The sequence below is a fragment of the Scyliorhinus canicula genome, chromosome 3, assembly GCF_902713615.1.
Source record: "Scyliorhinus canicula chromosome 3, sScyCan1.1, whole genome shotgun sequence".
Classification (NCBI taxonomy): Eukaryota; Metazoa; Chordata; class Chondrichthyes; order Carcharhiniformes; family Scyliorhinidae; genus Scyliorhinus; species Scyliorhinus canicula.
Window position 1 is genome coordinate 237,237,550 of NC_052148.1, and position 16,384 is coordinate 237,253,933.

The 16,384-nt window shown below is 43.1% G+C and overlaps 1 protein-coding gene across 3 annotated transcripts in view; it reads left to right on the forward strand.

Annotated features, from left to right (window-relative positions):
• Positions 1-12,627, forward strand: part of intu (inturned planar cell polarity protein) — a 119,691-nt gene extending 107,064 nt beyond the window's left edge. For all 3 annotated transcript variants that reach the window (XM_038792406.1, XM_038792403.1, XM_038792404.1), the window contains 4 exons: positions 1,676-1,770; positions 5,285-5,474; positions 6,949-7,115; positions 12,126-12,627. In XM_038792406.1, coding sequence (XP_038648334.1) covers positions 1,676-1,770; positions 5,285-5,474; positions 6,949-7,115; positions 12,126-12,237 — 564 coding nt within the window. In that variant the 3' untranslated portion in view covers positions 12,238-12,627. The remainder of the gene's footprint in view (positions 1-1,675; positions 1,771-5,284; positions 5,475-6,948; positions 7,116-12,125) is intronic.
• Positions 12,628-16,384: the final 3,757 nt, after the last annotated feature.

A 16,384-nucleotide genomic window follows, 5' to 3' on the forward strand; every position in this document is an offset into this window, starting at 1 on the left:
TGGCAGAGTAGTCGATTGCAAGGCCTTCCGAGTTGGCCCAAAATGGCGGCGCCCAGGACCCGCACGTGGAGTCGGGGTCCCAAGGTGGCGGCGCCCAGGACCCGCACTTGGAGCCGGGGCCCCAAGATGGCGGCGCCCATGGCCCGCACATGGCGTCCGGGGTCCAAGATGGCGGCGCCGTGGGAGCCTCGTGGCGGCTGGGGGCAGTGTCAGCGGCATCTGCGGGCCGGTCGGGGCAGCTGGGGGCGCGGGTCGGGAGGACCGTGGGGCCGTTGCGGGAGCCGGCAGGCGGGCCGGAGAGGTTGGCGTGGGGCCCTGGGGGGGCCGGGGGGGGGGGGGGGGGGATCCGCAGTCGCTGTGCGGAACCGCAGCGACCGACTTGGTCTGGCAGACCACCGCGTAGGCCCTTCTTCCCGCAGCTCTTACACAGAGCGGAGCAGGCCGGGCATCGCGGGCGGGGGTGCTTTGAGAGGCCACAGAAATAGCAACGGGGCCCCGCTAGTTTGTCGGAGCGACCCACGGCGCAGGCTTGGGGGGGGGGGTCGGGGTCCGCGGAGGATGGGGTGGCGCGTGCCATGAAGTCCAGGGGGTTGCTGCACGGCCGGGGGCGTATGCGTGGGCGTTCAGGTCAGCAACCTCCAGGGAGGTTGCAAGAGTCCGTGCCTCAGCTAGGCTGAGGGTGTTGTTCTCTAGCAATCGTTGGCGGATAGAAGGAGACTGCATGCCAGCAACGAAGCGTCTCTGATTATAAGTTCCATGTGCTCTGTTGCCGAAACTTGGAGACATGCGCACGTTCTCCCTAGAGCTGTGAGGGCCTGGTAAAACTCGTCAAGGGACTCACCAGGGAACCGTTGTCTGGTCGTCAGGAGATGCCGTGCGTATACTTCATTGACCGGCCGGAGAAAGTATCCTTTGAGAATCTCCATGGCCACATCAAAATCGCCTTCGTCCTCAATCATTGCGTAGACCGATGTGCCCACGCATGAATGGAGAATGTGGAGTTTCTTCTCCTTGGTGGGCTTGCCGGCTGCAGTCGTCAGGTAGCTATTAAAACACGCCTGCCGGTGTTTAAAAATTGAAGACGCATTTGCAGCATGCGGGCTGGTGCGGAGGCAGTCAGGCTTGATGCGAAGCTCCATTTCAGAATTCTAGCTGATTAAATTGATGTACCATCAGTTCGACTCAAGACACATTTAGGATCCGAACTGTGGCTTTAATCAGCTAGTTGTTAGCCCGGTGGTCGACTACAGAGAATGGCTGACTGCCGGGAACTCTGGGTACTTATACCCCACCTTGGAGGTGGGGCCTACTTGCCTCTCGACCAATTGGAGAGCAGTCACATGACTAGTCCCAACCAATCGGACGAGAGGCACGTGACCAGCCAGAGCCAATGGCAGTGCTCATATCCATACCACCACAATGAGATGCCTGTTACATGTGATATATTTTGTAACAGCAGCAATGGTTCCAACTCTGGAGCATCGCCACGCTTAGCAGTAGAAATTCCGTGTGGGCTAGAATATTCAGTACTCGGATATTTCTAAGGTAAAGCAATGCTCGTATTTTTTTAGCTGATTACACTTTGCATATAAAGGTAGCTGTTAAAGTTGTTTACTGTTTATCTTTCGGTAGATTTACATGTAATGAATTTGTTAAAAACAAAATGCAATTTCAGAGCAAGAAGAAACAAAACTTTCCTAATCCGTTTTACCTGGGAAGCATGAAAAAAAGCCTTTCTGAGACAGAGACTGAGGAAATGTTGAGTATAAAGTAAGTTACAAAGTAACTTACAAAGTAAGTTTAAAGCTGTTTATTAAATATTTTTAATGCACTTTCTTTTATGCTTTCATAAATAAAAATGTACTGTGTCATTTCCGTTTAATTTCCAGACTTGGTCTCAGTTTCTCTTCTCACTGTTCATTGTTTGTTTATATCTGGAAAAAGACCCTTTGTGATGTGAGATGTACAAATTATATTCTTGATATGTACTTCTAGTAGATACTCTTGTGAATTTAAAATAGTGTATGTGCTATGCAAGAGTTAAAGGTACTAAATTCCAGGTTTTAAATGTAACACATGAGCTTGCACTTGTCAAGCTGCTTTAAAAAAAACTGTACATAAAACATAGTATATAAATTGGATTGGATTTGTTTATTGTCACGTGTACCAAGGTACTGTGGAAAGTATTTCTCTGCGAGCAACTCAAACAGATCATTTAGTACATGAAAAGAAAATATAAAGAAAATGCATAATAGGGCAACACAAGGTACACAATGTAAATACATAGACACCAGCATCGGGTGAAGCATACTGGAGTATAGTATCAATCAGGTCAGTCCATAAGAGCGTCGTTTAGGAGTCTAGTAACAGCGGGGAAGAAGCTGTTTTTGAATCTGTTCATGCGTGTTCTCAGACTTTTGTATCTCCCGCCCTATGGAAGAAGTTGGAAGAGTGAGTAAGCCAGGTGGGAGTCTTTGATTATGCTGCCCGCTTTCCCCAGGCAGCGGGAGATGTAGATGGAGTCAATGGATGGGAGGCAGGTTTGTGTGGTGGACTGGGCGGTATTCACGACTCTCTGAAGTTTCTTGCGGTCTTGGATGTTAAAGAGGAAACTATCCCATGATACTTTGAAGGGAAGAAATGGATACGAAGCAGTCATCGAAGACCTGGGGAAAATGGTCAAATTGTAATCAAAAGGAAAGGTTTTGCAGCAGATAGAAAGATTTTTGAGGTAACTGCGTGGAAGAATGCAATCAACAGCTTAGACAAATTGTGCTTTATCAGTAAAACTGTACATGCGCAGGCCAATAAAAGATTGTTGGAAAGGCTTATAGATAGGTTCTTGATTATTAAGGAGATATAGGGTTATGGGGAAAATGGGGAGCAGGAGAATGGGGATGATAAAAATATCAGCTATGATTGAATGGCAGAGCAGGCTCGATGGGCCAAATGGCCTAATTCTGCTCCTATGTCTGATGGTCTAAAGTGGGCACAGGATAAGGGTCAATGCAACTTGATGTGGGTAGGGTATAGGCAACAGATGTTTTTGATATGCTGAAGTTTACAGAGGTTGGTGGGTCAGGGACTGGCCTGGGAACATTTGAATATTGGTCTTTGAGGATGGCAAAGTCATGGATAAGATTTTCAGCAGCAGATCTTCTCCGGTAAATTGGAAAACATGGAAATGGAGGTCAGGAAAAGACCAGTTGCTTTATTTGGCCAGTTCATTTTGGCACAATCCAAAGACAATTAGTGAGCGGTTTTGACAGAGGGAGTAATGCCAACTAGCTCTTGATTTGGTGCAACCAGAACTGATAATGGCTTGTGGAACTGGTGTGTCCGACATAGTTGAAATCTCTTGAACTTGAGGAAGTGAGGGCTACACTGGGGAACCAGAGTGCGAGAGAAAGGGTTTTACGGGGAACTCAGTGTCAAGGGTGTAGTTGAGGGAGCTGTTATGTAAATTTACAGTTCAAGTATTGTGCCAAATGGAGGGTGAAAGGTTCAAAGTTTGAAAAAAGATTTTCATGGGGAAAAATTGGAGGGAAATGGGGGAGGGAGACTAGGATGTCATCATAGATGGCTTAATCTATAATCAGGATAATGGGTGTAAAGCAGCCACAAGAGGTGTCAAAATTGAGGAGACAATCATGAATATAAATTAATGAACTAGGAGCAGCAGGAGACCATGAGGCCCTTTGAGCCTGCTTCACCATTTAAGAAGATCAAAGCTGTTCTGATTGTGGCCTCAAATTAGGTAGGAGAGTTTGGAAAGAGAGATTAATGAAGGGCAGGATGATGAGATCAAAACAAGAAGACCAGAAGATTTGAAATGGGAATTAAATCAATGAAGATGAGTAATCACCTGTTGCAGAGGCTGAAGAAGGAACAGCGAAAGGATAATGAAGTGAAAAATTTGGGGTGAAGCTGGTGGGATGTGGGCATATCAGGAGGGGTGGAGGGGCACAGGAGAAAATAAGAATTATAAAGAAATGATGATGTGGAATAAGACCAGGTGCTTGAAAGAGAAAATTTGGAAGGGGACCACTTGGCATAATTTGGTGAAGACGTGTCGCCCATTTCAGCAGTTTAGTTGGAAATGGCAGTGGAAAGTATAGCCATACACGAAGCTTCAGTAAGGGCAAATTGTTGTCATCTATGGACCAAGTTTTTGTTGAAACCATGATCTGCAATAAGGTCATGGATGGAAGTCAAATCAAGATGAGCAGTGTTTCCTCAAAATTATGGAGCTTAAAGTTGATCCTGGCATAAACCAGGTTGGAAGCTCTTTCCAGGACAAATAGGATAACAGGATTTCACATTATCTAATACTGCCTGAGAGTACTTAGGGAGGGGGTTGAAGTTGGAGCAAATTGCAGACACAGAAAGAAAGGATGACACATGTGTAGAAATCAAAACTTCCATAGGTCTTCACAGTTTGAGGCAAGGAAGGAGTTGGAGATATGGCTTTATTTGTGAGCCTGAGTTTGTCCTTGCCCTGCAGCATGATCCTGATGTAGTTGAAGGATCTGCTGGAAAGAACGAGTGCAGTGCATCCTGAGATGGTCAAGCCACCTTTGGCAGCAATTAACAGGGCAGTCATGCTCTAAGTGCACAAGTATTTAACCTTTAAATGTGAGAAAATTCTGAAAATCATACCAGGAAGCAACAGTGAAGGTCTGAGACCATTGATGATTTGGTGACGATCAGTGGATCAAAAGCAGAGCTAAGAAAACTGTTAATTCCATTAACATTGGTCACCATATGTAATGGACACTCAAACCTGAAGACAGAGTTAGGAATTAGCATGCTGATGAGCAAGTATGGGGTTTAGAAGTCTGTGAGGTTTCCTATGGTGACACTGTTGAGTAAAGCCTTGAAAGCTGTGAAGCCTTGCATAATGGCACGGTTCAATGGGTGTCCTTAGGTCTGGGTCTCCGAAAATTAAAATAACCTGGCTTGGAAGCTAAGTGAAGAGGATCTTGGAGATACAAATTCAATGTGAGACTTGAGAGCGCAATGAATAATGCTTTTAATGAACATGTGGAGGTGATGCAAAGTAAGTGCTTAAGGGTAGAGTTAGCAAGGATTATCATGAGTTAAGACTGACAGTGGAGGGGTAGTGATGAATATTTGAGGACACAACAATATAAATGGCATCCTTGTCAATGATTTTTTATGTTAAGCACTTTTTCAAATGAAAATTTAATATTGCTTATTTAGACTAAGTACCCAAAAGATTTGTATCAAACTTGTTGAAGATCTACTATCTCCTGTTTTTCAGGTTGACTTCAGGCTCAGAAAACACTCTATTTTATTACATTTCTTTAGAAACAGTACAAGGAATATTCCTAGCACCCACACATACAGATGTTACACAGCTCAATGGTCCAGTTCACTCACAGCTAATCAAAAACTTCCATCGTTGTTGCTTATCAATACGGTCGGTCTTTCAACAGACCTTGGACAAACGGGTGAGACTGCTTAAATTATATAGTAATTGAGTTTGTATTGGTATTTGTAGCATACATACTGCATGGACATGGGTAAACTTACCTAGTGATTCAAACAACTGAGTGATACAGTGGAGTGGTCTAGCAACCAGTCATTTCATTTAGTTTGAGTTTGAATCCAGCCCAAATAGATAGGATGGATGTATCCTCATTTTCTTGGTTGTGAATTTCCAAAATGATAATTCAATTCAGTTCTGTTGTAATGGATGCTGGTCCAGGATACAACACTGTCCACAACAACATTTGGCAATCTTAATCATTGAAATGATTTATGAACGTACGGACACTGAGCAGGAGTAGGATGTTCAGCCCCTTGAGCCTGCTGTGCAATTTAACAAGGTCATGGCTGATCTGATAGTAAGCTGAAATCTGCATCATGTCTGATCCTGGTAACCTAAGACCCCCACCTCTGCCTTAATATCCAAAGACTCTGCTTCCACTACCTTTTGAGGAAGAGAGATCCAAAGACTCATGACTCTCATCTCTGTTTTACATGGGCAACTCCTTATTTTCAAACCGTGACCCCTAGTTCTAGATTCTCCGACAAGAGGAAACGTCATCTCCACATCCACCCTGTCGAGACCCCTCAGGACCTTATATGTGTCAATCAAACTGGCTCTTACTCTTCTAAACTTCAGCGGATACAAGCTTAGCCTGTCCTTCTAAGACAATCCACTCATTCCAAGTATAATTCTGCTAAAATCTTCCTTTAATTTGTCCATTTAATCACAAAGTGTTACCAGCTTTAGTGATCTTCCTTTATTTACTCTGGTACATACGAGTTACTGCTATAGTACAGGAAATTATCTATCATATGATCTGTCATGTATTCAGTTAAGTAGGGCAGCATGGTCGCACAGTGGTTATCACAGTTGCTTCACAGCTTCAGGGTCCCAGGTTCGATTCCTGGCTTGGGTCACTGTGCATAGTCTGCACGTTCTCCCTGTGTGCACGTGGGTTTCCTCTGGGTGCTCCGGTTTCCTCCCACAGTCCAAAGATGTGCAGGTTAGGTGGATTGGCCATGCTAAATTGCCCTTAGTGTCCAAAAATGTTAGGTGGGGTTACTGGGTTACAGGCATAGGGTGGAAGCGTGGGCTTAAGTGGGGTGCTCTTTCCAAGGGCTGGTGCAGACTCGATGGGCCAAATGGCCTCCTTCTGCACTGTAAATTCTATGAAGTTCACCTGGTATAAGTGATTTCTCTTCATAAGTTGTGAAATATCCATAAAGATTACTTCTCATCATCTGTGGACTAAGCTATAACATCTGTGCTACCCTTTGATAAGTCCATTGTCATCATTTCAGTCTTAGAACCAGGCATGTGAAGAAGCTAAATTTGTTTTTTAAAATATTTTAGTATTTGAAGATGTGCATTGTAATTTGCAGAGTAAAATCTGATGGATAACCACTATGATTTTTATAAATATATTTTAATAGGAAAGCAAATACCCAGATAGTATCTACAATTCAAGTCAAATGAATCTCAGGAAAAGTACATCAGGACTTGGCCCAGTGAAGGAACATGGTGTCTTATTCCAGTGTAGCCCTGAAAACTGGACTGATCAAAAGAAACCACCACCTATCATGTGCTATTGGGTTGTTGGGTGAGTTAGCGTTACCTTGATCAATGACTATCCTGTTTGGAGTTCTAATTTTTTAGTTTGTTTTTTGTTGCTGAATTGCTAATCACTTAGTTATAATAGAAACATCCATGGTTACTAAACTTTAAAAGATCCCTGAAATTTTCTTCACGATGTAAAACACAGAGACAGGCTTTTCAGTCCAACTGGCCCCTTGTGTTTATGCTTCGCACAAGTGTTCTCCCACCCCCATTCCATCTGCTCATCTCAGCGTTTCAGCAAATCGTTCTATTCTCTTTTCTCCCATTAGTCAAGTTTGTTTTTTGGAAATATCTAGGCTATTTGCCTCAATCCATTTCATGTATCAGTGAGTTCTACATTCTAACACCTCTTGGGTAAAGAAATCAGTCCTTGTTTCTTTCTTGGTATTTATGGCTCCTAATTTTGACATATTTCACAAGTGGAATCATTCTCTCTACATTTACACTGCCCAACCAATTCATAATTTTAAAGTCCTCCATCAGGTCACCTGTATGCCTTTTTTAAAAACAATCTTTTCAGTCATTCGATTTAACTGGAATCACCGTTCTTCTGTGGTTCTTGTATGTTTTTTGTTCCTTCTGCAGTTCTCCTGTGTCATTTTAATAGTATGGAAACTGGAATTGCACTTTAGTGCTATCTGACCAAATTTAGCATAACTTTGACTACTTTTGAATTTTATGCCTTTCAATAAATCAGAATTCTGCTAGTATTTCTAATTATTTTTCTGACCTGCGAGTTTACTTTTAATAATTATTCACTCGTGTCCTAGATCCCTTTGCTCTTCTATATGCTATTTTTTAAATTTTCAAGTGTGTATATGATGTACTTTGATTGGAGAAATGAAATAATTGTTGATAAAGGCGTCTGTCCTGCAAACTCAAAATATTGCGTTTCTGCCATGGGTCTTCATCTGACTGAAGAGGCAATTCATGACCTGAAGATCTTTAAGCACATGGAGCAGGACATCCCATGTGGTAGTGGAATATAGAGTGCGGGATTTGCTTTCTTTTCTTTCCAGTGTTCTGCCATTTTGCCTAATCATTGTTCCATGGTCCTCCCATTGAATCCAAAGGGTGTGGCAGAGGCATTGTTGATGTAATTTCTCTTGCACTCTGTGCCGCTAATACATAATCCAGGTCTCACTACAGTATAGGGGCGTGGTGATGACAACTGCTCTGAATACTAGGACTATTGTTGACTTGTGGAGATCTTTTGTTGTTAAACACATACAGTGGGATTCTCCCTTCTGGGGGACTAAGTCCCTACGCCGGCGGGAGAACCGGCGCCATCCACCCCAACGTCAACAGCCCCCGAAAGTGCGGAATTCTCTGCACTTTCGGGGGCTAGGTGGACGCTGGACGGGTTGGCGCTGCTCCAGCCGGCGCCAAAGGGACTGCGCGAGTTCACGCATGTGGCGAAGGGCCGGTGTGATCTCGAGCATGCGCGGAACCACCGCCATGGTCCCGCGCATGCGCAGACCGCCCTCCCCCCCCCCCCCCCCCCCCCCCCCCGGGGGAGAGAACACCAGAGGTGTTGCTGTGAAATCCCATTGGTGCGAATGGCCCATGTCAGAGATTCCTCTGGAAGAACTAAAATCACACTGCCTTTTGTGAGGATATCCTCAGCCGTAGATGATTCAGGAGAATGTGCGTCCAGGCGTTTCAATACTTTCGACCACATGATTCAGCTGCAAAATCTGTAGAATGACTGGATGGAGTCTTGATGTAAATTTGAAGACTTCACCTGAATACCGTCGGGACCGCAGGCTTTGTTTTTGTTTCATCTGTTTGATTGATTCTTGCAGCTCTCCCCTTGATGGACGTTCACCTGTAGATTTTACCACAGGGTACTAGGCAATAGACCGGAGAGTATCAGCTGCCACTATGGATTCACAGTTGAAATATTTGTTCCAGCATTGACAGATGGCATTGTCGCCCTTAAGAAACAGTGTCCCCTACTTGTTCCTTCAGCTGCCCCGCCCCAGGAAGGCAGGTCTCACTGAGGGCAGCAATATCAATTTGGAATCCTGAATGCTCACGTGATACCATTGCAATTCTTCGTTCCTGATGGTCAATCTTGAGATTATGCATGAGTATTCTAACATTCTAAGTTGCAAAATTTAGAGTTTTCTTTCTTTGACTACAATGATGGTCATCCCGTAAGGTTTAGTTTCCCCAGCCAAGTGAAAGTGGAACATCCTATTTTAGGACCCTTTTTAGCCCCTTCCCCATTTAGGATGAGTAGAGGGTATTGTAAAGAATACTGTTCAGTCATCGATGCTGCTGTCCAATGGCACCTCTGTTCCAACATAGGTATCCAATGACCCTCATGCATTTGTCACTTGACTTGGGACTCCCAGGTTCATGTCTCTCTCCCGGTCGGCAATCCCCCATCACCACAAGACTTTTCAAGAAACGATAATAAACGCCTGTGTGTGGGGTGGCACGGTGGCGCAGTGGTTAGCACTGCTGCCTCATGCACCAAGGACCTGGGTTCGAACCGGTCCCGGGTCACTGTCGGTGTGGAGCTTGCACATTCTCCCCGTGTCTGCGTGGGTTTCACCCCCACAACCCAAAGATGTATAGGGTAGCTGGATTGGCCATGCTAAATTGCCCCTTAATTGGAAAAAAAGAATTGGGTACTCAAGATTTATATTTTTTTTAAAGCCTGCATGTGATGACTGAGACCATTTTGCTGCTTGAGCCTTTTTCTGCCCTCGCAGATGGTGAGACAGTCGAGGATACGACTGTTAATTTGGGAGTCTCTAGTCAAGATTCTGCACATAGGTGATGGATGCAGGAAGGGTGTTGGACACTTGTGTTGGAACAATTAAAAACATCACCACACATTTCTATGTTAAAATGTATCTTTTGCGTAACTGTTCATTATGCATGCCCTCTAATGTCCTTGTATTTTTCCTCATTGTTAGCTGCGCTTCCCAGTTCTGCTATCATCTGCAGATTTTGATATTGTGAAACTTGCTCTCAAGTCCAAATCATTAATGAAAATTATGGAGGAATTTTACTGCACCTCTGCTGGTAGGATCTCTGTTCCTGCCGGAGTCAATTGAGTTTCAAACAGTTCACTGGATTTTACGGACCTGCGCAATGCGGCCGTAAAATTCCACCCTATGAATTACAGACACCCCAGCACTGACCTTACGGAATACCACTTTCTACCTTTCTCCAATCTGAATAGCTACCTTTATCTCTACGCCCGAATTTGTAGCCAATTTGCTAGTCCTTCACCAATTATCCCCTGCAAGCCCTAATCTTTGTCATACATTTACTGTTTGGTATCTTATCAAAGGCCCTTTGGAAAATTGTTCAAGTTAAATTACATCTGAAAAATAGGGGCTTGAATTGTTCTGATGAAAGTTCATCATCCTGAAATGTTAACTTTGTTTGCTCTCTTCACTGATCCTGTTTGACCTGCTGAGTATTTCCTGCACTTTGTTTTTATTTCATATTTTCAGTATTTGTAGTATTTTTCTTTACTATTTAGCTTGAGGTGTTTATTTCTCCCCCCCCCCTTTTATAATGTGTTTTAATTTATCGCCCCTACATTTACCTCCCTATAGTCTCCGTTCACCTTTTCTTCACTGAAAGGACATTTAAGAACTGTTCACAGATCTGTTCCAATATCAGTCATTAAGAATTTCACAAAAGCAATTCACCAACACTCTAATTTTTATTCAACACCCTGACTTGGAAATATATCACCATTCCATCACTGTCGCTGGGGCAAAATCCCAGAACTCCCTCCCTAACAGCACAGTGGGTGTACCTACACCTCAAGGACTGCAGCAGTTCAAGAAGGCAACTCACCACCACCTTCTGAAAGGCAACAAGGTGTGGGCAATAAATGCTGGCCTAACCAGCACATCCCATAAATTATTTTTTTTAAAATCTTCCATTGGGGAATGTTTGGCCTTCACTCAGCACTTCCACACAGCAGCCTAGTTTAGATTATAATTCAATATAAGAATTGTGAACATAGTCATCTATTTTAAATAGATTGTTATATGACTTTGCATTTGTCAATTCTCTGGATTTTTTTCGACTGCTAACTTATAAGTAATGTTCTGCCAGTGGTTTAAAGGAAACCATGGAAGTATTGTGGATAATACTTGAGTTCAAAACATGAATTCTTCACATATTGACTCAGCAAATGTATCCAGTCAGTCTAAAATAATCATGCAGATCCAATCCAGATCTAATTCCCAGATCTGTGCTGAGTTAACTGAATTCAGCTGGGATGGTGATAGTTTAGTTCATTTTGCCTCAGCACTCCTTGATTGGAGATGGACTTGCGTTTTTACTCTTGATTTCTGTTTAGCTACCTTGTTGGAATTATGAATGTCAGGTAAGATCTGTCATCTGAATCTGAGACCTAAGAGGTAGTGACTTCCTGCTGGGAAAAACCTGCTGAGGGTAGCAGCCAAGGCCGGAAGAAATCCAATAAAGTTTAAAACTTTGTTTGCCTTAAGATATATACAAAATGAATTACTGTTCATATGTAGCTATATTATTGGCTTCATAAGGTCAGAAATAATGTAGCAAAATATTACAAAATTCATCCAAATGTCTTTCTTTGCTGTGGTCCTTGTAATAGAAAGCTGCTAACAAATGTCAACCTGATTTACTCATTGTATTACAGTCAGTAGAGGAAGACTTGAGATTAATTACAATCTTCCCTTATTTACATTAGTGAATTAACCATACCACTACAGATGTTTTAAGCTCCATGTCCAATATAACGGTACACTGCTGTACATTTACAGGATGCAATTTGTTTCTTCAAGAGTTTATATTTATCATAGTTTGTAAGCAAATGAAGATACCAGTTAATTTTTAGGAATATGTGCCTTCAAAGAGTGAAGATATATTGAACTGCATAAACTTTACAGGAATAAACTTTTGACTATATAAAATGTTTCAGAAGGACTCAGCCATATTTTTGAATAAAATGTTTTTGTTCATTCCATTGCAGAAGACTTTTTATAGATCCTCATCCTCAGGAGTTTTATGTGTGTTTCCATGATTCTGTGACGGAGATTGCAGTAGAGCTTGCTTTCAGACTCTCATTCGGTTTGATTACGTAATGTAAGTGCAGGTCTGCTTTGACGACAGTTCATTGACTCATTCCAAAATGTATGGAAGAGAAAGAACATGTAAAACAACATGGGGCATAATTTTTGTTAATAAAACGAGTACTCTATATTTATACAATCACTTAGATTGCTAACTGAAGTATTCATACAATGATCTTAATGTAATTGTAATTTAAATGAAGGGAATTGATTTGTAATGTGTTCATTTCGTACTGGATTTTGTTTGTTGGACTGTTTATGTAACTGTGAAATTTGTTTTGAACCATTACTTGAAATGTGCCTTTGACAATTAATGCAAAAATTCAGTTCTGCATAAATATCCCACCTTGATTATAGATTCCCTGGTTTGCAAAAGGTAATAAATGCAGCAACTAAACCTTATTCACAAACATTGTGTTATTTTATTCCATATGAGTGATATTAAACAATGATACAAATCATTCATGCTCCCAGCAAAACTTGACAACATCAATTTGTAGAATTTATTAAGCAAGATATTATATATACTTAACAAAAAGCAGCAAAGACAGCATGGAAGTTTCTTCTCCCTCGAGACCTAGATTTCTTGATTGCTGACAGCACAAGCAAAGACTATTTCCTTTCTTTTCTGAAGTGACGTTGAACTATGTCACAGAAGAATTACATCACAGAAGCAACAGTTGAACTGTGCCAATGAATACTCTGGATTTTATCCTTATCCTTAACTTTTATCCTTAATTCTGACTTTCCCCAATTCCCTTATTAGGAAATTGTCTAAATTAAGTATTTTCATTAGCTACGGATGAGGTCACCTTGTGTCATATCATCTCTGTAAATAGTGACATGTAAATAAGACAAATTGCATTTCCATTAGGCCCCCAGAGGTTACATTACATTGTGAACAATGATACATCTTCTTTAGATACAGATTAAGCTGTACAAACCATTTATCAATAATACAAAAGTTGTAAACAATTCACATAAACAACCTAACCTATTCCCACAGCTGCTAAAACAACAAGTGAAAATATTCTGAATAATTATTAGGGGTGGGTGGCACAGTGGCGCACTGCTACCTCATGACGCCGAGGACCCAGCTTTGATCCCATCCCCGGGTCACTGTCAGTTTGGAGTTTGCACATTCTCTCTGTGTCTGTATGGGTCTCACCCTCACAACCCAAAGATGTGCAGGATAGGTGGATTGGCCATGCTAAATTGCCCCTTAATTGGGGGGGGGGGGGAAATTCGGTACTCTAAATTTATATTTAAAAAAAAGAATTCTTAGGAGTATGTCAGGAAAGGATGTAATTTAAAAATATAAGTGTTCTGAACAAGTAAAGTTGCCATAGTCCCAGTTGACCATAGGTTGCTTTCCCCTTTGAGTGGGGGGGGGGGGGGGGGGGGGGGGGGGCTGACTGGTGGTGATTAACCCGAGGATCACCACATGAATAACCTCACCTGGTACAGGAATTGAACCTGTGCTGTTGGTCTTGATACTCATCACAAACTAGCTATCCAGCCAATTGAGCTCAACCGGAATGACATGGGAAAGCTGACTCTGCAAAAAGTGTCATTGCATGGAATGTCAGTGTCGCTCCTAGTGCCAGCGGGAATCACTCTGGAACACTTAAGACGCGGTTCGGGAGGAGTGCGCCCTTGATGTACTATGTAGATGATTTTTGGAGAAAGGCTTTTTAAAATCCTAAATTTGTCTTCCAAGTTTTATTTTTCAGATTGAAATTTACAAATGTAAATCCCATTATTTTTAAATTGTGTACTTGCATTTTTTAAAAACTGTGAAAAAATATATATGCTATCTCTACAGATTCAGCCCTATTACACTACCATAAATAAAACACAATCCTTATTTGCTACTTGCTTTTTGTGTTTCTGCAAGCAGTTCTCAAAGGTTTTTCTGGTATTTTTCCATGTACTTTAAAATTAGATTACATCTCCACATTTGTCTATTTTCTTTTGCTATTTGTATTTATTTAAGAAAATGTTGTTTTGTTCCTGGGATGTTGGTGTCACTGGCAAGGCTCTCATTTATTGTCCATTCTGAGTTTTCTTTGAGTCCTTAAACTGCTACAATCCTTGTACTGTAGGTACTGTTAAGGGAGTTCCAGGATTTTGAAACTGCCAAGGTAAAGTAACAGTAAATATTTCCAAGTCAGGGTGATTTGAGAGACTTGGAAGAGAACTTGCAGGTGATGCTGTTCCCATGTGCTTGCTGTCTTTGTATTTCGAGGTGGTACGGGTCAGATTTGGTAGGTTTTCATCAGAGGAGCGTACTCTTGTCACGCTCCCGAGTGATGCATTATAGATAACTTGGAGAGTTCACCATTGAATTTCCAACCTCTAGCTTGTTTTTGTAGGTACGTTATTTATATGGCTGGTTCAGCTAAGGTTCTGGTTAAATGGTGATCTCTGGGATGTTGTTGGTGGGGAGGTCGGTGCTGATAATATTGTAGAATGTCACGGTAAGGTAGTTAAATTTTGTCTTTTTGGAGATAGTTATTGACTGATACTTGTGTGGCACAAATGTTACATGTCACTTATCAGGGTATGAGGGTTGTCAAAGCCTTGCTGCGTGTTGGCACTGACTTGTAGGGCTGGATTCTCTGTCGGCGGGATCCTACATTTCGCCGGCAGTGCACTTAACACCCATGGATTTCCCAACAGCGTGGGGGTGCCCGCAATGGGAAGCCTCATTGGCCAGCTGCCGGGACGGAGGATCCCGCAGCCGGCGGGGGTGATCGGCACCAGAAATTAGGTGCGGCAGGATGGAGAAATCCGCCCATTATCTGAGTTGCTCACCAATGACCAATCTGAATTTTTGACCTCTATGATCGAGGGAGAAACAGCCTTTTTGAAACAGTTGAAGATGTCTGAGTCTAGGACACTGCTGAATAACTCCAGCATTAATGTACTGATTGGCCTCCAACAACCAAAACCACTTTGTTACAGAGTGTTATGATCATGTATATTTTTTTTTTTGAAAATCTTTTTATTGGCTTTTCTCATATTTGTAAACAGTTGTTGTGTATATACAGTACATTTTTCTTGCCCGCACTAATTTACTTCATTTTACAGAGAGGTTTATTTTGTCCTTCATTTAACTAACTTTATGTCCATTTTGTTGCCCTCTGGATCGGTCTATGATTCTCCCCCCCCCCCCCCCCCCGCCCCCGCACCCCTTCTTCCACCCCTCCCTCTTGGCTTCAGCACCTTTCCTCTTCTCTTGTGGTTTCCCCACCTTCCTTCCACTGCCCCAGTTGTGCAATCCTTTGATTTCTCATCTATCTTTTTTTTTCTTAGCTTACTCCTCGTTGCTGGCCTCAAACAGGTTTTTGAACAGGCTGACGAATTGCCCCCAAGTATCCAGGAAGCCTTCCTCTGACCCTCGGATGGCGTACTTAATCTTCCCCAGGTGGAGAAATTCCGAGAGGTCAGCGAGCCAGTCTGCAGCTTTGGGTGGTGCTGTCGATCGCCAGCCGAGCAGGATTCTCCGGCATGCGATTGGGGAAGCGATAGCAAGGACGTTGGCCCCTTCCCCCTGTGTAACTCTGGCTGCTCCGATACCCTGAAGATTGGCACTATTGGGCATGGCTTCACCCTCACCCCCACAACCTTGGACATTGCCTCGGAGAAGGCTGTCCAGAACCCAGCAAGCTTGGGGCAAGCCCAAAACATGTGTGTGTGGTTGGCCTGGCCCCTCTGGCACCGCTCACATTTGTCCTCCACCCCCGGGACGAACCTGCTCATTCGGGTTCTGGTCAGGTGTGCTCTGTGCACCACATTGAGCTGCATTAGGCTTAGCCTTGCGCAGGAGGAGGTGGAGTTCGCCCTGCTCAGTGCTTCGCTCCAGAGTCCCTATCCTACCTCTGTCCCCAGTTCGTCCTCCCATTTTTGTCTGGTCTTGTCCAGTGGTGTTCGAGCTCTGTCCAGTAGCTGTCCATATATTTTCCCATATAGCCCTCCCTTCTCGCTGCTTGTGCCTATCAGGCCCTCCAGTAGTGTGTTTCCTGGGGCCCGGGGTACCCTACTGTCACTTTGGGGAGGAAGTGTTTTATTTGGAGGTGTATCAATTCCTCTCTTGCTAGTTTCCACTTCGTCGTCAGTTTGTCCAACGTCGTCTGTTTGCACCCAATGTAGAAGT